The sequence below is a fragment of the Merops nubicus genome, unplaced genomic scaffold (genome assembly GCF_000691845.1).
Source record: "Merops nubicus isolate BGI_N331 unplaced genomic scaffold, ASM69184v1 scaffold19593, whole genome shotgun sequence".
Classification (NCBI taxonomy): domain Eukaryota; kingdom Metazoa; phylum Chordata; class Aves; order Coraciiformes; family Meropidae; genus Merops; species Merops nubicus.
Window position 1 is genome coordinate 19,460 of NW_008599837.1, and position 20,495 is coordinate 39,954.

The 20,495-nt window shown below is 40.1% G+C and overlaps 1 protein-coding gene across 1 annotated transcript in view; it reads left to right on the plus strand.

Moving 5' to 3' along the window:
* Nucleotides 1–549: 549 nt before the first annotated feature.
* Nucleotides 550–20,495, plus strand: part of NT5C2 (5'-nucleotidase, cytosolic II) — a 40,491-nt gene continuing 20,545 nt past the window's right edge. Inside the window, exons 1-2 of the mRNA XM_008937542.1 lie at nt 550–650; nt 11,905–11,978. Coding sequence (XP_008935790.1) covers nt 550–650; nt 11,905–11,978 — 175 coding nt within the window. The remainder of the gene's footprint in view (nt 651–11,904; nt 11,979–20,495) is intronic.

The following is a 20,495-nucleotide window of genomic DNA, read 5'->3' on the forward strand; positions in this document are numbered from 1 at the left end:
TTGCAATTGATTCTGCTAATTTAGCATCCGTTTGAAGCTTTATCTTTTCTTGGAGACAAATGGCCAGGGCAAAGGCTCTTTATTTCTACTGTGTGGTAAAAATGGCAAGGTCAGTGCCATTGGGGTTTGTAGGGTTTGCCCCACCTAATTTATCTCATGTATAAAAGGTAAGTTTCCCATCACATGTAACTAACACATATTAGTAACTCCAGGGTCAAAAAATACCCCTTTTCAGAAATGAAAACAAGGTCTCTGTTTCTAAATGCATTTGCACCACAAGGGACAGGAATGTCTTTGCAGTTTGAGCCACGTGGAAAAGCCTTACTAGCTCACTACTTTAACACCCTATCTCATCAAACATCTCAGAGAAGAGCATCTTACTTGACCTGCAAACTCTGATCATTCCACTGGGTACTTTGCAGGACTTCCTGAGTGGCACTGACTGCATCTCTACATACCAGGAAACAGGCAACTTTCAGGTCTAACGAACCTTGAACTTGAGTAAGCTTTTGTCTTCTGTCTCTTTCAGAAAAAAAAAAGTGTTTGAAGATGACAACCTCATGGAGTGACCGACTTCAGAATGCAGCAGATCTCCCTGCAAACATGGATGGGCATGCTCTGAAAAAGTACCGCCGGGAAGCTTATCACCGGTAAGTCAGTCATAGTAACCCCAAAACTGAAGTGCTGAGGCAGAAGGAAGTAAACTAAGCTTAAACCCTACATTTCTTGGTTTTCATTTGTTGGTTAAACAGAAAGGTTGTTCTCACTTTCCTTGCAGAAGTGTTAGTAGAAGAGAACTTAGAAGATACTATGGTATTGGCCTGCAGGAATTTACAAACAGTAGAGTTGAGATACATGTACTAGATTGAGTGAGGGTATGCTCTCTTATTGCAGTCAAAAGATTAATCCAAGTTAGATTTTGGGGTAAAAGTTTACAAGTTAAAGTAGTACTCGTTGGCAGAAGTGTTACTGTAATTATTGCAGTGCACATTGGGACAGCATAGCCTTAGACACTGGAATGCACAAATGCAAATAAGGAAGAAGTCAAATGAGATCAGAAATTGATTGAGAATTATATCTAATATGATTAATTGTGTGCACCACAGGAGCATGCAGAAGCACTAGGCAAGATCATTTTCTGTGGTAGGTGTGCCTAAAATCATCTTTGTGCTAAAACAGTTACAGTCTAAATAAAAAAGATAGAGTATGGAAAAACAGAAATGTGATCACACGCGTTTTGTAGTTTGAGAGTTAAAGTACAGATACTAGATTGTTTTCGCAAGATTACTTTGGAGGTTTGGTTGAGCCACTAGTTTAGCCCACAGCTCCCAAGGTTCCAGGTGTAGAGCATGAAAGATGGATGCAGTCTGTATCCTTATCAGCTGCCCGGACCATTACAGAGTTAAAAACAACAACATCAAATAAAAATTTGGTTTTTAAATAAAATTGTCAGTGTTCTGTTTGTGGGAGGTGTATCTTCAAAGTTTTGCTTGTTTAATATGAAAAGTCATGCATTATGATGATCGGAATATACTCAGCAGGAGTTGGGGAGACGTATGTCTGATAGTGGAACAGGAAAAGAAGTCAAGTTTCCCAACCTCATGCTTAAATGTCACATTGCATTTGTGATTCATATATGGTGGTATTTCTGAGGAAGTGTATTTGAAGCGTTAGGTATCTTTGGATTCTCCAAGTGGAATCTAATTAGAGAAAAACACTATAGCATCATCTGATAGGCCAGGTTGTGCAAGATGTGATGTCTAAGGCTAAGTAATGGATCCTGGGATGTATTTCTGAAGCTTTCTGATTCCCAGTGAACATGTTTTGGTACATGTTTTAAATGCTAGCATTGTTTAAGTCTCTGTGTTAGCTGATTTGTCAGATATGAAAGTATCTAATCAATGTAACTATATATAGCACATAGAAAGAGAGGCATTTTATGTCATTCACTGGCAAAAAATCCTCACATTTTTGAAGTCATCAACAGATTTACCTTTGTGTCATAATATTACCTGTAGCTTTAACTGTATTGCTCCTGATTTAAACTGATGGATGTTAAGTCACACAAAGGCAATTTTTTTTTTTTTTCCCTGAATACTACCTCAACATTTGTTACGGCTAGGTGCTGACAGTCTGATAAGTGTTGTACAAGATCCCAAGGAAGCAGTACTTGTCCTTAAGAGCTCACACATTCAAATCCTCATCACGTTCACCCTTACTCATGTAAGAAATCTGTACTTTCAGAAAGAATTTCCTTATGGAAGATGAGAGTGCGCTCATATAAAGGAGGGATTCCCACTAGGAGATGGGATCTGGTAGTCCAAAATCACCGTGTGATAAAGCTTAAGTGCCCCTTTTTAAAATCTAGAAGTCTCTTACTCAAAACATATCGAATAGAAATGTTGCTAGCAGTTCAGGTTTTCGTGGAAAGCACAATGCTGGAAGGGGAGGCACATTTTTGTTTTTGAGATGACTGTCATCTTTTAAAAAGTAAGAGAGAGGGAGGGAATGAGAGGGAGGGAGTGAACAGGAGAAAATGAGAGAACCTGGTGCCAAGACTGTAGTACAGATCTGCGCTATTAATGGCTTGGGTGTACCAGTTTCATGGGAGTTATTTTGATAATCCAGTATTGTAAGAATCTGAAACAACCTCATTCCAGAGGCAGTGTTGTCAGATTTCTATTTCTGGTATTTTTTGTGATCTTAGTGTTAACAGATGTGATGCTGCAAGATAAACTCAGACTTAAAATGATAGAATACAACTGAAGTTATTTCCTCTTGTTGTTTTAGGTTACATTTTTTAGTGTTTTAATAATTGTTCATATGTAGAATATGTGTGCTGGTCACAGCCATCAGTTCTAGAATGTACATTTGTTTCAGTGAGATCCAAGTATGCTCTGACTCTTGGATATCGCTGAAGCACAGTCAATTTTGTGAAAAAGAGAGATCTAAAAGACAAGATGTTAATTGTCAAGACTCTTTTCTTTCTCTCCCTTCCTTTTTCTTTCTCTTTGTTTTTCTTTCCCTTTCAATCTCTTTTTTTTTCTGTCTTTTTCTTCTTACTCTAGCAGCTAAAGAAAAAAAAGTGAAAACATAAATCTGAATTGACCTAGAAACAAAGAAAAACCACCCCCAAAAAAGAGCACTGAATTTAAAACTTACATTTTTTTAACTTTATAGCTGGTCCCAATGTTCTTATGGCTCTGATCTGGAAGGCTGAAGGAACTTGGCAGCTGGGCCACATTTACAGATGAGCACAACTGGGGCTAGCTTTGGATACCAGTATTGGAAGCCCAGTCAGGCTCAAAGTCATTCATTGGGATTTTTAAATGCTGCTAATGATGCTTGGTTTTCTGAATTGTGAAATTTTAAAAACTTGTTTCAGTGTTTGTTTGCTTCATGCTTAAGTATCATTGGAGATACCTACACAAATTGATGATGCTCATGAACTATGCCAGGTTTGACACGCTTGAATTGTAAATGTTGAAGCAGCATCAAATAAGGGGAAAAGTTTCCAATACAGGCAAAATAATTTACCTTAAATAAAGTTCTCATGGGCTTTGAAACTTTGAAAAAAACTTTATAAAAAAGTTAGCTCTGACGATGTCACTGTGATAGTAATTTTTACTGTGGTCATTCATAGTAGGAATGTGTTTTTTCAGGTGTCGCACTTATTGTATCATGCTTGATGGATGGATGGATGGATGTTGAACATGTAATATTGTTGGCAGAAATTCCATTTGAGACTGGTTTAGCTGGTGTATTGCATACTGACTCAGAGTATGATGACTATATCGTAATCATGTGTGAATGCCATAGGCAAGAACATGAAAAATTAAATATTTATAGCTGTTTTCCTCTCATACCTGTTTTCCTCCTGTACACGTTTTCCTCCCCAAAGTTTTGCTTGGTGTTTGGATCAGTTTGTATAGCTGCTTAAGAAATTAAGAGCATTGAGGTTATTGATGAAGTAAGCAAAGCTTGCAAGTATGAACACCTACGCTATGCTGTGGAGTTCAAGGGCTATAAAAGCAACAGCAAGAATCAGAAAAATCTGTAGGGGAGAAGCGAGGTTTTCTCTTCAGGGTATTTCTGATGGCTTTAAGACTTTGGTTAGCTAGTGTTACTATCAGCCATAAACCTCATTATACAACATTGTTGGCACCTGTTGGAGATGAGGTATAAAGATGAATTAATATACAAGCTAGATGTTATTCATTCTCTAGCAGAGGTCACTGGTAAGAGGATACTGCGTTACTGTGCTATTGGCAATGTACATTTTAATTCGGAAATAAAATGATGTGGAGCTGTTAGGTGGCTTTTCTTTAGTGTGTGTGGTTGTGAGGCCGCCTCCCTCGTGCACTGCTTGTTGACTTTTCCGGGTAGAGGATAATGACTAGGTCATTTGTTCTGGAGGAGTAGTACTGTCATTTAACGTGATTGTAATTAGGCAAGAACTAGGTTGACTCTGAGCCACCAAATTGCCCTAGTGTCTATTTTTTAACTTGGAGTGAGCACTTCTGGGCACCCTCTGGATTATCTCACATAGCTCTTTAGGGTTTAAATAGCAACCACATCCAGTTAAAGCAAATAATGGAAAAAGTTGGTGTTCCATCCACTCTTGTTACTGACAGTCACCAAGATCCAGGAAGCAGGTATTTACATTTACTTTTATTCTGTGGTTTTGACTTAAAACGGCAGTAAAGTTGAGATGGCCTTTTTGTTAAACCTACAGATTTTGGGATGTTTTGGCATTTTGCATCAGACTAATTTGAGACTTCTTATCCTGAAAGTGGGATTATCTGTTGTTGATTTAGTTTTGTTTTCTTGCTCTGTTGTTTACTGGCTAGTGCAGGGCATGTGGCATTGTGATTCCTAATCCTAATTCTCCTGCTGACCAGTCATAGAGTACTGAATACATTGCTTCATAGTTTTGTGCTTCAATTTGCTTTTAAAGCATCTTATAGTGGTAATATGAGTTATGTGATTTAAGCTGTTAATATACACTGAGATACTGAATAAAAAAAATGGCATGTACTTATACAATGACAAATCAAAAGGGTTACCAATTAGTTGTTTTGATTTCTAGGTTTAAAGATGTATTTTACTTTGTATGATTTTGTAAACTCGGGGCTGTTCACTGCTGGCTATTCACTGCTAATCGTGTTTCTTCACTGTATTGATACTGGATCATCAGGGACTGCAAACAGGTGGAAATGTTATATAAACAAGGTTATGAGGCTTGAAACTCTTCATATGTTTGGGTAGCTATATATAAAGTCTCTTTAAAATGATTAGTTCATTGGGCAACAAATGAGAAAAAATCCTTTACCAGTCTGAAAGTGATCTTTTCATCAGCCATGTTCAGGTAGGCAGTGTGTGGTATTTTCATGTAGCTGCAAACAAGGTAGCTCTGTAGGCACTGCTGGCTGTGGTCTGTCTTCATATGCCTTTGTGCAGCCTCCTTGGACTTGTGTGGTGGCATGTGTGTAGCAGAGGACAGCATGTGACTCTGTATTTATTTTGCTTTAGTGCTTGGGACGTTAGAGGAGGGAGAAGGAGTGTTAAGGCAGGAGAATGGATGAGCTTAGAAGAAAGCAAACGCTTGCCAAATTAATAATAGAGAAATTACATTGAAAATGTCCCATGATCCCTAGCTTTTAATAGTTACACAGCACAGACAGGTGTTATTTTGGGATGGAATCCATATGTGAACTTCTTGGCACTTTGCTGTTGCCTGGGAAGAAAACCCAAACAATGGAAACAGAAGTGGCCAAGGCTATCTCCTTCCATCAGATTCCTAAGAGGGAAGTGCTCATAGTCGTGTTTCTGGATACAGCCTCATCAGACTTTTAAGTTCCAGTCATAACTTGATTTTCTGGCTTTATGTCACTATAATTGTGCAAGGATAGTCAGTCTGCTGAAATTGCAGGGCACTATGTTGGAAATGTTACTAGAAGTGGGCAGGAAATTTTGATGCCTGTCTTATGTCTCCTCTGTCCAATAATATTTCGTGTGCCTAAAGTCTTCTCAAGCTCAAACACTATCTCTAAATATGATTACAAACATACTGACCTGTCAGAATATTCATCTTTGGTTGAAGAAGGAATCAAATGGAACTCTGAAAATCTATCATTGTTAAAAAAAAGACCAAAATAGTATGATAAATAATAACATATGGAACAATCAGTACCTGCCTAAAGAGGAAGAACTCAGCAAAGGAATGATTACATTGGTTTTAGTAGTTTAAAGCAGTTTATTTCTTATCACCTCTAAGACAAATACAAAAACATCCAGCACCCAAGGACAAGGCAGTTTGATAAATGTTGGCATCTTCTTAAGATTACGTATGTGATTTGTGACAGATAAGTAAGGTCGGTGAGGTATTTGACTGAGTTCACTGCTGTTGGTGGAAGTCACCTCTAACCAGAACTATAATGTCATGCGGTGAGACAACTCCAGCCACACAACATCTGGGGACCAGCTGGTAATACTGACAACATCCAGTTGTCAGAGTAATGGGTTGTTTGTTTGTTTGTTTGTTTGTTTTCCCATATTTAGCCTTTTTAAAGGTGGGGAACTTGGACAAGTGAGGCTATTAAAAGCTAATCCATTTAGCTCCTTCTTATTTCTTTTTTAACTCTTCTAGCTTATTATTATGAAAGTTGTCCATAAAGTCAAGATTAACCAAAGTGCCTAAACTTTGAGGAAGCAGGAATCGGAGCCTTCTGGCTAGTTAGTCCCTGTTTCATGGCTGGCTTGAGCCCAACTGTCCACTACGGTCTTTTTTCAATGTACATAGGTCATGCTTAGCCAGCTCCCACTGTATTTGTTGTTCCACTCAGCACTGTTGCAAGTTTCTTTGTATTTATTTGATTTCCAGTGAAACATATTCTCCTGACAAAGAGTGCTTCTTGATGCAAGGTATTTCTAGACACATTTGGAAAATAATAATAAAAGTGCTCGGTTCCAGAAACCTTGCCTCACATTTTTCATTTTCTCCCTAAGAAGAGTTGCAAGCCATGTGCCAAATTCCTCCCTAGTTGTACAATTGTGTGCATTTGGTTTGTTTGCTGGTAATTTTGCAATATTATACGTGCAAATTTAATTCAGGGAACAGAGTGCTTTTGAGATTATTCACAAATAAAATAAAAACATTTCTCCCTCTCTGCATTCGCTCCTCTCCTGTCACTTGAGAAGAGCTAGGATTTAGGTTCCTGCCTTGGAACAGATTGGCAAAACCAGTAACAAAACCTACATTAGTTCTCTTGTAAAAATATAAAGGACTGTGAATTGCAGTGTTGAGGATATCAGAGCTCTGTGAATCCTTTTATGCCTGCTCAGCAGTTCCTTCTTCCTTGCAATACAACACATTTTTCTCTTAGCCAGCACATTCATAGAACTCAAAAAGAAAATAAATACTTGTCATCATTGAGAGCCTTCTGCTGTGGCCGAGCTGCAGGGCTTAATCTTTGAGGAAGAACTCATTTGGGAGGAAATGTGCTTCATGCTTTCCTGTAAACAGCTCCTCAAGTCCGTTTTTCCAAAGGTGTGGATCTGTGCCAGGCTAAGCCACCCCAAGTCCAGGCTGCAGTTTCCCCACTTCCAGCTGTGCTGTGTGCTGGCTCAGGAAGCCAATGGGGCTGGATATTGTCCCTCATCCAAGCTTCCCCACAAGCACCGACACGTTGGACCACTCTGGCCACACTGCACAGGGAGCGCCAAATTGTGGGGGATTCGCAGGCATATTCCTCAAAATAGAAATATAAAGCTTGTTTTTTTCGTCAGGCAAGAGAAAGGCATTGTCCTCTTTAAGGAGATGCTGTGGTTGCAGACAGGTGTGGAGCTGGGTAGTTGGGTTTAGGCAATGCCCACCTCTGCCTTTCAGCACAAGGAATGGAGAGCATGTTCTGTCATGTTAGGCCTGCAGGTTGGTTTATCTTACTGCCCAGTGCTGTTAAATTTTTAGATCAGCTTAATTTTTAACTCCATTGCTCCTAGTTAAAAATTATGATGTTCTGAATGGAGAAAAAAAAAAAGAAAAAAAAGAATCAGGGGATGGGAAGGTATGATTTCTTCTGATTCTGGCAAGTGGAAAAATTATTCTAGATTATAACTTCCCTGCCTGAAACTGTTGGGTGATTTTAGTTTTCTTCTTATTCAGACTTTAGATCAACTGTTTGTAATATGGAAGCTTCTTTGACTTTTCTTTACCTAGATCAATTGTAAAAAAGCAATCATCTCATCCTTTCCTTTGGAGACCAGAGGACCTTGTCTCTCAGGTGGTTAGGGTTCTTAGGATCTTGGTGTTGGGTTTGCTTTGTAGTCATTAAAAACAACTCTTGTAATTTTTCTATACCATGTCTTCTGTGAAGATGTTACATTTTTGCAGCCAACAGACACATTTGGCTGGTATTCTTGAAATCGGGCTGAGTGTACCTTCGATTAAGATCTAAGCACAGCTTTGAAACGAGCTAAGTCTCTGGCTTCTGAGAATCACCTGGCTCCTCCCAGAAACTGTCATGGTGTTTGAATCTCAATTTTTATCTTCGGTTTCTATCATACCACAGATATTTACTACTTTCAGCAAACCCTTTGAATTAAGCTGGTCAGCTTCTGGAAATAAATATTTGTAAGTATCTACTTAGCATCTGTGTTAAGGGAGCCCTGTCCCTGGGAGACCCCTTCCTTTATCAGGATTTAAAGTTGAGGTCCTGAGTGCCTACCAAATAACCTAATATCTGGCCCGGCCTTCCCAAAGGAAGTCAAATTGGTTAATTTTTTTTTTTCTTTTTGCCACTGTTGAGTCTGACATTTAATCTGCCAAGGCATATCCAAGTTTAAATTGATTAAAGTGTTCTCATTTCCTGTCCTCAACATGTTGTGTAATAGCCGCCTTTAGCTTTTCTAAATATTTGCTCTGTTTCACTCCAGCACTGGTGGGTAAAATAATTACCATGTCAAACCAGTCGGTAGGATTCCTTGAAATCTGCTGGGTCCTGTGCACTATTAGGTCATGATTAGACTCTGTTACATACAATTTCTAGGTCATAGGCAGTATTTATGAGTTGATGGAGAGAGATCTTCACCAGCTGTTACCGAGAGGGGGCTGGTATAGTAATTTTCGTGTTTTAGCCATAAGACTTACTTTGAACAAAAATATGCTAATACACGTCGTTCATTTCATTGCCTTTAGTAAACTTTTCCAAACCTTCAGTATCAACTTCTTCTGGTTGTTTTTTTTGTTTGGTTGGGTTGTTTGTTTGTTTTTTTTTTTTAGGCTGGGAGTTCAGTTTGTAAATACTCTGAAAGCAAGTAATGAAAAAATGTCGGAGGCTTAGAGACGTTTCCATGGGTTTTGGTCAGCTTGGTGTCGTCATCATCTAAACATAGTCAGGCTGGACTGTGGAAGACATCTCTTTGGTCACAGCCTCCTTGTTTTGCCTTTCACAGGCACTGTCGTATTGCCCTTTTTATAAGCGCCTCCAGCTCTGTCTTGATTCTTGTTTTTGTTTGGGAAACTCTTGGCAAACGTTTCAATTCTGAAACACTCTTTTGAGTGCCCTGAAATTTCCTTTCCTATTCCTGCCCTCTTCAGAAGGACAGAAAACTATGCTCTGGGGGCTAAGCCTAAAGGCAAGAAGGAAACTGGATTCTGCAGGTTGGACAAAAAATGTTGCTAGTGTCTCCCAGAGGCATGTTATTTCTTCTTAAAGCTCCGAACTTTCAGAAAGAGACAGCACAAACATGAGGTCAGAAATCATGTGCTCGAATTAGCTAACAAATAATGCTTCCTGGCATCAGCAGCAACAGAACATATCATCTTCATTATATACAGTATGAGGCTGCGTTTAGCACCAAATAGAATTTCACGTTGGCCTTTTGCAAATCAGAGCTATCTCCATGTTAAAAGACAAACATGGATTCAAACTGCAGATTTGGATAATTTGTTCTGCCTACTCAAAAGCCAGTTATTTTCGGAGTGAATTTTAGTGATTTACGATCCCATCTCATATTTCCAAAAGACATTTCTTTACCAGTTTCCAGGGTTTTTTTTCCCAATCACTTTGTCTACTTTAGGTAATACGTAAATCTGTCAGAAAAGAGCATCATCCGTAACCTCTGAGGCCCCTTAGTGACAAGCCCCATTGTCAAAGGCAGGCACTTCGCCAGGAAACTGTGACTCCCAGAGTGTGCAAGGTTAGGGGGGAAGTGTACTATTGCCAGAGAAACTGTATTCCAAGTGGATTTGTGTGGAACAACGATATCCAGTGACTGGTTAAATTAGCCACAGATGTGTTTTCTACAACACTGTCCAAGAAGATATACAGTACTTTAAGGCTTGGTTCAGACATAACGATCTTCTGAAGTCAAATCAGATCCAAGCAAAATTGCATCGGTACTAGGGAAGCTTTAAAGGAATCGTGTAATCTGATTCAGGCCGGTGGATGAATCGGGCTGCTGCGAGCGACGCGAGGAGCACGTCTGCGGGAGATGAGGTGAGGCGGCTCGGCTCGCACACAAGGGCGACAGTTGGGCGTTAGCAGTTTGCCGTTAAAAGCCCAGCTGCGGCGGGTGGGCGCGGGCAGCCAGAGGGGCACGTGCTGCCAGCCACCTGCACAGAGCGTGCGTGCTGAGGGGCTCTCCCAGAGCTTTCTCCAGCTTCTCAGAACGTTCGAGGGCTGGGTTTTGCACTTGCCGCCTCCATTGCCGTGTTGCTGTCCCTGCGCCACTCCTCTTACACAGCGGTGCTGCCGGTTTCAGCTCGAGAGGATAATTACTCTGCTGAGGGAGGGGCACTTACTTAACATTGGGAGAATTTTCTCATGCTGAAAGCAGAGTACAGGTGACGTCTCTGGGACATACAGGAGAATTTTCTCTTGGCATCACAGCTCGAGCAGTACGTGGGATTTCTGTCCAAGACCGGTGTTGAGAAGCTCAGCTTCCGTCCCACAGCTGAGTTCTGACTCGTTCTTAAAGTTCAGATAAGACAGACGGTAGAGAGAAGTCCTGTTGAATTACAGATCTGCTACATGGTTTAAAGTTCTGGGGAAACATAAGCAGCTTAGTTACTGTAGTAGTTGGAACAGAAAGCAAGAGAAGCTTTTGTTGTATTCTGTGACCTATTTCTTTACCATGTTATTTACTTGAATTAAATTGAATGATGTATTAAAATGTCATCAAAAAGGGCCTGGAAGTATTCAGCTTAGATTCTTATTGCAATAAGCCTTTATGGTAAAAACGGAATTTAAAAAATAGCAGTTTTGTCAAGGAGTTGCAGGGATTATAAATAAAAAGAAAATTTTTCAAAATAGAAATACCATATTCTTGTGGATGAATTTTTACCTCAGTCTCTGTTTTTTGAAGCTTTATGAAAATGTTTTTAACACTATTGGTGTAAATGTGGAAACAGATTTGCTTTGAATTTCCAGGTATAGTTCCAAAGAGGGCTCAAACGCTGTGAATTTCTTATCAGAAATGTTACTTTCTTTTCCTTTCCTTGTTACCCCTTTGTAATAATTTCTTCTAATCAAGCAAATCGTAGTGCTTCCCATCCTCTGCTTCCAGTTTCCTCTCACTTGGGCTCTGAATTGTGCTTCAGGAGATTTTGCACTTCTATTCTTAGGAATTTTTGCAGGTCACATGGAAAGCCGTGTGTGTGTGCATGCATGCGTGTTTATCTTTAGACAGCACACCAATAATTAGAATAACCCTGCAAAGTCATGGCTTTGCTTCAGGAGAACTCATGGCAAGAAATGAAACATGCGTCTGTTTTCAGGTGTATTTTCTGATTTTGATCTAAGAGAGCCAGGCATCCTGACAGTTGGCAGAATGTGTTTGTTCTAAAATGTGATTATCTTGAAAACACTCTTATATATGGCTTTATTTCTTCTCTCTTTGCAGGGTCTTTGTAAACAGAAGTTTAGCCATGGAAAAGATAAAGTGCTTTGGTTTTGATATGGATTATACACTTGCTGGTGAGTATCTTCTAAATTTTTTTTGTCATTGACTTTGGAATACTGCCTCTTGTTGAGCAAAAACCAGTTACTAGTTGGACTGCTCTAGTTAGCAGGTGCTGCTTCTATTAGCAAGTATATAATTCACTACTCATTGCGCTTTCATTTTAGCTGTTTCCCTTAAATTTGTTATCTGCAAGCTGTATTTGGTCACGAGCCATATTGCTGTGGTACAGTTTCAAGTGATTGTGAGTGTTAAGGAAACCAAAGCCTTATAAGTTTAATTGCTTCATTAGATTCCACTATATTTTGATATTGCACTGAGTGCAATCTTGGCTTTGAATAATGGAGTGATTTCTTTTATCCTTGGTGCATGTGACAGGTTACACCTTTAGCCAGCAGGTTCTCCTGTGTCCTGCAAGAGTCATTTTTGAACAGGTTTTCCTCTTTCCCATTCCTCAGTTGGCCACATCAGTGATTCATTTTGAGAAGAGGCAAGGCAGGGGGAGTGTCTTCTGCCAGCTGAACAAGTTAATTTAGAAAGCTTTGCCCATTCTTTGTGGCAGATAGGCTTTGGGAGGTTGCGTAAGACCATCTAGTTTCATACAGTTTTTTGCATGACTTCTCCATCTTTCAAGTACTTGACAGGCAAGTTCTCTGAGACTTTTGATGATGGGGGGTTAAAGTCACTGTTTTCTGCATAATCAGACTTGCATGATTTATATATTTTAAGGAAAGAAGAGATAAAAAGCCCACTTCTGCTTTCTTAGGTCATAGCATCACACAGGCTGTAACTGAGGATGTCACTTAGAATCCTGACCTCTTCCTCATTACCACTTCCAACGGTGTGGATAAGAGGTTCCTATCACCCTTGATATTTCAGTTTAGAATTGTTGTGAATATAAACTGAGAAAATGTGAGGTGGAGTGTCAGGGTCACCTAGTAATAGATTGATGCAGTATGTCAACTATGGTCATCTAGTTACTGTGTCTGCCAAGAAGGAGTGAGAAATAAGTAATGTGGTTAGGGACAGTGTGAAGGTCACAGGAGCCAGGGTCAGTGGCTAAGCAAGGGGCAGCGAGGTTTCCATGTGCTCATGGCTCAACACAGTGCTGCAAGGAGCAGTCTTGGAGGCTGTGGCTGGTAATTGCAGTTTATATTTAGATCGCTTGCTTTTGTTCTTTTAAGCGGTTATCCATAAGACACTAGTTATATATAAAAGGTTTGGTTGCTCAACACCTAATTTATACATCTGTTTAAAGTTCCTGCCACTTCTTATGTCTTGAAGTATATCATTACTCTGTGCTGGATCAGACTACGGGCATGTGCTTTCTGTGTTTGTGTTTCCCAGCTGTGAGAGCCTTGTGGCAGTGCCTCTAAGGAGGGCAAACTGGTTATTCAACAACAAATGCTTAAAAAAAAGTTATGGGTTTCACTTTCATAACACAAAAACAACTTCTGTGCCTTTTGCAAACTGGTGACATTTCCCAAGGACTTGAGTGATCCCACTGGGGCTGGCATGGAGTGTGCTGCTAACTTTCATCCTGACAGAAGGAGAGCTTCAGCACTATCCTCACTTCTCCAACTGTTCATTTGACTCAAGTGTTGCTTGTTCCTGTAAACATGAGCAAATGTGTTGTTATCCACAAAACGATGCTTGGCTTGACGAGAGGCAAAAATGTGAATGTTTCAAATGTTGTAGAACAGTCCCCAGGGACATGGAAACCTGGGTCTTCTGAGGCTGGAAGGTCACGGTGCTACAGTTAAGCAGGCAAAGTTAGTGCATTCAGGAGAGCTGAGTGACAGGGTACGGTGCAGAAAAAGAAATGGGATGTGGTCCAAGCAGAAAACTGGAAATCTGGACCGCTCTGGGGTGAGCTGCTGTCCTATGACTTCTTCCATGGTACAACAGAGATAATAATTGCAGATCATTTTACAAGGAGTTGTGAGAATGTAACTAAGTTGGCAAGCCTTTTGCAGATGAAAAGCATTGTGCCTGGTAAGTACTATTTCTCTTTTTTTCACTTGCCTGGGAAATGAATATCAAAAATTATCCATTTGTCTTCTCATGTCTCAGAGTTAAGCTTTCTTCTCCATGTGGGATTTTGTTACGTGATGATTATTTGCTATGTATAACTTCCACACACAAGAAAAACTACTTATTCATTTCAGAAGTTTTAAAGAGTGTAGTGTTAGAATGTAATTGTGTTTATAATTAATTAATTGGAAATGAAAATGAAGAAGTGGGGCAAGAGAAGTATTGCAGTAGTATGTTGTAGTGCATTTGTTAAACCCTGTCATGTTTTCTGCCTGGGCATGCTATCCCTTACATAACCTTTCATAGAGGCATGCTACTGTCTAGATTAAAAAAGGAAAAACAATGTAAAAGGCTGTTTTATCTGTAATTTATCATCTATAAATGGTATCTGCATACCAGATGGTGCATGCTGAGCAGGAGCCTTTTGGAGACCATTCAAGACATGTAAATAGACCAAGGAAGAAAAACAGAAGTGTCTCCAGTGTCATCAGCTCCTCATCTAGTTTTCTGCATTTGTATTCTCACATATTGCTAAGTCATTTTTCTGTAAAGTTGTTTAAAAATATCCCAAGAACAATCTTCATATTCAGTGACTGAAGGCAGTCAGAGCTGTTGACCCTGCCAAAAACTATATGCCATGTCCTTTCCCCACTGTGTTGTGAACAGAGTTAATTCTGTTCTAACTCAAACCAGGACATTCCCATCAGAAATAAACTACTGGCATTCATCCCATAGTTTACAGTCATACACTTTGACATCTCAGAAGAAGAATGATTATTTTAGAACACATTGAATTACCTGTCTTGCAAAGAGGATGCTGTGGTATCAGTAAAAGAAAACACATTGTCACTCCTTCTTTCATCTTCTCAAGTCAGTGGCTGCTAGTAGCACCAAAAATCTTGCTTAGGAGGTGGTTCTGTACAAGAGAAATCAGAATCACTTGACTTATTTTGAACTTTAGAAGCTTGAGACGGTTTTGTCCTTGTACTTTATAAGTTTAAGGACGCAAACCTACTTACAATAACAGTGTTTTCTCTTCTGAACAGCCTAATTTTGGTAGGGATGCTGCATTTCCATTTTGAAGTATTTTGTTGCAGCTACCACACATGCTGCAGTGATCATGTGTTATACTACTAGCATGACTGAGAATGTCAGCTTGCCAACTGACAGCAGTTTTAGTATCATCATGTTACATTGCACATAAAATATGATTTCATGCACTGTTTTATAGAGTGATATTTCTTAGCCTTATTAAAGGACCACTTAACTCAGAACTGAAAAAAATTCAAGGCTGTCTGATACAGTTTTGCTACAGTGATTCTGTTTGTTTTCAAGTCAAAATTAGGTTACATTTTGAATTCTTGTTAATAGCTTCTATATTCTGTCGTTGTGTTTTTCTGTTTCCTTGCATAGGGTTGAGAAATACTGTTGATGGGTAGGTTGGGCAAGCAAAGTCTTTTGGTCTTGAAGAAGAGAGCCTGAAGGTTTTAGCCTTCTCTTCTAAGAAATTATGGACATTAAACTGCTGAATTTCTAGCCATTGTGATTACAGCTAGAATTAATTTGACTGCTGGGAGCTCAAAATAAAATAAAAGCAAATTGAAATAATTCTCACAGGTTTTAGATTCCTTATTTTCCCATCAAGGATTGCTGTTGCATCCTCATGGGATGCAACACTCATCCTCGTGAGATCTCCTAGATGTATGGAAACTCTAAGTCCCCACAGGTTTTATGTGCTGAATACACCAATACTAGAGGCTCAGAAATCTGTGTGCTAGGTGAAGCTGACTATCCCTTCCTATTCAGTCTGTTTGGTTTGCTCACGTTAGTGAATCATATTTAGCACATAAAAGATTGTTTCCTTTAAGGTAGATGTTATTGGGAGGAAAGTCAAGGGAGCAGGAAGAACAGCAGGGTTTGATTGTGGTTTGTGTGCACAGTTACACAGCTGCTGCTTAAAATCTTGGAGGTCTTTATGCAAGCAGGAGTCATCAGCTGTTTGGGCCCTTGCTGTCAGCAGAGGTTGAGCAGTTTCTGTGAGGTGACGCCGTTGTCACCCCCGCCGCCCTCTGTTCCCTGCCGCTGCCCTTGCCGCCTGCCGGGCGGGAGTGCGGCTCCTACCGTTCCGCAGGGTTCCCCTGCTCCTTGGGGAGCAACCGCCCTGCTCCAGGCTCTGCCAGCTCCCATGAAGGGCTCCGTTTGCTGTCAGGGCATAGCTGAGGATTTTGGAAAAATTCCTGATTAAATCCTTAAGTTAGGTAGATTTGAGTGTCCTTCTGTAGTGCACTTCTGTTTGCTAAATAGCTTCTTCAATTATCTGAATGATTCATCTCTGCTTATTCATCCTGACTGACTAGAAGACCACTAGTCAGTAACAATTCTGGTCTGCCTTCCTGTTTTACTAGTACTGTCAAAACTGCCATGCTTTGGTGAAGGAAATTGTGTCACGTAATCCAAAAGATTCACAGCCTTCTCTGTTTTGTGTTTACTGCAAATTGCAGTAAGAAAGGTAAAGGTATGTCAGTAGAGAGCCTTCATTGCAACACTCACCTGAGACTAGGACTTGGTGAGACCCATTGGAAGTGCAGCAGACAGAGGCTGGTTTCACAGAGTTTTGTTTGGCTGCTTCCTTCTCAGTGTGAGCTACATTTGTAATTAGTAGGTCAGGATCCAAGTAAGGCAGGAGGCCTTGGCATTACTAGGTCTTAAATGGGGCAGGTTGCACAATGAGGTGATGGATAGATGTCCCTTGACAGGATCAGGGCTAAAGCAGTGGGGTTCTCAAACTGGTTGTAATTTCACACTGGGCCATTGGCAGATGGAGAGGGAATTACTAAAAATTACAAACTCAATTGTGCTTGAAAAGATGCCTCTGTGACTACCCTCCTCCAAAAATTATGGCCTTGTTGAAAGCTTTATCTTCTGTCTCCGAGGCAGAGAAGATGTAGTATCAGTAGGCAGGATGCTTTCAGTTAGAATACTTTTCCTCTACTTAAATCGCTGCTGCTTCCATATTCTCCAGAAATCAATCATAAAATTATCATTGGCTGCTGAAAACAGTTTCAGTAAAAAAAGAAGGGCAAATGAGGCTTGAAAAATACTGGGGGGTTAGTGTGCACATATGATTAATACAGCATAATCTGATTGGAATATAGCTTGTGTCCTGGAAACATTGCTTATTTTTGAAATGTTTTTCTTTACCTGTTGACTGTGGAAAAGAAGGTCGGAAGGTAGGATTGGCTTGTTGCTGCATGTCATCTGGGAGAAAAGGTGGCAGCTGAATTGAGAACTGATTTTCAATTGATGTAGTATTTTTACTGTAGCAGAGTTGTATCAGTGTTCTGTTTCAGTTTCCACAGCTGAGAAATGAGACTAATGGATTTGTACCTTGTATAAAAAATTTCTGGATTGCACAGATGAAAACCAAAGTATAAACGTGGGTGTTTTATACATGAAAGATTGAGCTGAGTACTTCAAAAAGCTTCTGAGCTTGTAATGTAAGCAACTACAAAGAAATATTTATTCTTCTGTTCAGATATTGTTACTGTCTGTTTATTGGTACTGGACTCCAATACAGATGTTCTAATGAGGCTCTCCTGCTTGGGTTAAAGGTTTGTCTTTATTTTCATTGTGATGTAAGGACTGCAGGCTTTCAGGCTCTTTTGGGGAGATACTAAGCAGTTTTGCTTCTTTCCTCATTCTCTGGATAACACAATTCTTTGTGTCATACAGAAATATTATGGTGACTAGAGAAAGGAATGGGTAGATGTGACAACAGTAGCCTTCAAACTGTCCTAGAAAAAAAAGGAGATGCCTCGAGTATGGCACACCTGCAGTCTGCCTTTTCACATTTGCACATCTCCAGTTTAACAGGTGCAGATTTTGCAGATTTCAGAGGCTGGTTTAGCCATTAATGTTTTAAAGCCGAAAGCAGATGGAGCAGCTAAACTGTTCCTAGTATGCTTTGAGCGGGATGTTTTTCTGAACACCAGTGTGGTGCTGGAGTGGCTCTTGCCCCTGCTGTCTTTGTCTTGCTGCTCTTCTGCGTGTGACCATTTAAAGCTGTGTAACGAGCAGAGCAAGGGCTGGAGCTGTGGGACCTCACATGCTGGTGTTGGGAATGAGGAGTGGAGAAAGCATGTGTTGCTTGCTCCGTCCCGTAAATCACCGACTGACAAACTGCTAATCTCCTGTCTGTGGATTCCTGAAGAATCAGAGCGTTAGCCAGAAGCTGCTGAAAGAACGAGGCTTCACAGTGTAAGTTAAGTTTCAAAAGCTGACATATTCTGTTTTCTTGCCCTTAAAACCATGAGACTAACACCAAGCTGGGTCAGCAGGCTGTTAGTGTACCAATGGGCAATTCTTGTCGTTGCCAGACAGTTGGAAATATGGAGGGATTTTTCACTGTAATAGACTCCCTTATCTAGTAATCTTAATACCACAACAGAAGTACTATTAAGTTGCAAATACCATTGTGATGACAAGAACAGCTTACTCTGTAGGAGGAACTAAAGCTGAGAGTACAGAAGGCTTTAACTGAGATCACGTGTGCTAATGCTTTGTGAATGCCATACTTCAGTGCACTACAGAAAAACTTCTGTGTGTGGCTTATTGACAGCAGGGGCACTTGTGCTACATGTAAGCCCAGGTACACTCTGTTAAACAAGTGTGGAGTTTTTGAGGTCCACTGTTTAACAGTGAATATGGAGAGAAATAAGAAGCTCCATCTGTTTGGACACTGATACACACCTGAATAATGTTTTAGATATAGTGTATAAATGGCTACTGTACCTTTAAGTAATTTTCTTATTGGTTTTAGATGCTAGCAAATTATGTTTGAACATGAAGCCCATGCAACTATTTCTTCTCTGTTCAGAAGACTTCATTGAAGAACTAAGCCCCTATTTTGGCACAGTAGTTTGTTTCCATGGAAATGCGGGGATATTTCCAGTGTGGGATTATGATTCCCAATGGGCTCGTATCTGAGAGAGGTAAATTGTGAAGGCCACTTGTTAAGCACAAAATAAGATTCTCATGTGTCAGAGAAACTGTGAAAAAATTGCAGAAAGGAACAGGTGATCATGTAGTCATCTTTAAAATATTATTCCAGTGCAGAGGAATGTTATGCCAACTATTAAAATTGACAAACTGAAGTTTCCTTGAAATGCAGAGTCTGTCTGAATTGTTTCTCTCAACATGCAAAATGTGACCTCAGTGCTGCTGTTGTTACCTCAAGCCATGCATTTTTATTCAGCAGAAGAAATCTTTCCAACACTAAGCTCTGTTTTGCCAGCCTCTGAGGCATATCTAAACAGTCCTAATCTTTGTTACATTGAAGGCAAACAGAGTGTAGCAGCAGAAAGCTAAAAATATCTGGAATTTACCAATGAGAGCACTAATAAGCCTGCTTTGGGAAGAGTTAAAGCTGATGATACTTGACAACACTTTGTTTTTAAAACAAGTAGAAACACCACTAAAACCAACCTGGAGTGTAGAACCAGCAATTCAGAGCCAAGCTGGACGTACAATACTGGGTCAGTCCTTGAAGCAACAACAAATCCTGTCTTTACAGATCCTTTTAGCATGCAGAATGGTAGAGTAGGAGCTGATACGGTTCCAGGTTAGAGGTTTTAGAGCTGAAAGCTGTGCTGTGTGCACTTGGGGATGTTTGCAGGAGCATTAGAGGTAAGGAATTTTCCATTGCTCTTAGACTGCAGAGTGGGTGCGTAGCTGCTTTGTGGGCACTGCTGCAGTGGAGGACTGCAGGGCCTTCATGCTGGTTTCCACCCAGAACCCTGCATTTGGGCATTGTCAGAAAAGGGGTGCTGGGAAGCCACTGAAGCTCATATCCAAAAGATTCAACCCTCTGATGATTAGTGACTCTTACCTTGCTTCCTGTTATCAGATTTACTGTCAAAAACATCTGTGGCAGCAAGAGGCTTAGTGCAAGATCTGGCTAGTCGTGCACGGCAGAGCAGCTTGTGTGTTAAGCATACAAAAGTTAAGGAGGTGTTGTCGAGCTCTTGTTTGCTGATCACTACAAATAGATAATTTCTGGTGAAATAGAAAAGGTACACTAAATCCTGAAGTGTGCTTAAAGCTCAGCTTTGTCTTACTGCACAGAACACTTCTGTGTTTGAAAAGGTTTCTCTGATTAAATGAAAATTATGATCAATATGGCAGCAGTTTCTTCTCATTTCAGATTGAAAAGTTGAGTAAGTTCAAAGAAACAAAACATACTGTTGCTTCCCATTTTGTTTGTTTGCCACTTTGAAATCTCAATTTAAATCTAGGCTGAAATACTGCAGTTCTGCTTTGCATAATACAGTGCATTTTTATTTATGGTCTAGTGATTAAAATCAAAACCCAAGAGGCAAGAGGACTGGGGTCTGTTCCTGGCTGTTTTTCAACTTGTTTTGACCGTAGACAAATCCTTTGTGGTCACAGTTCAGCTGAGTCCATAAACAAATGGCAAGTCAGTGATTCACTAGGTTCCTAAT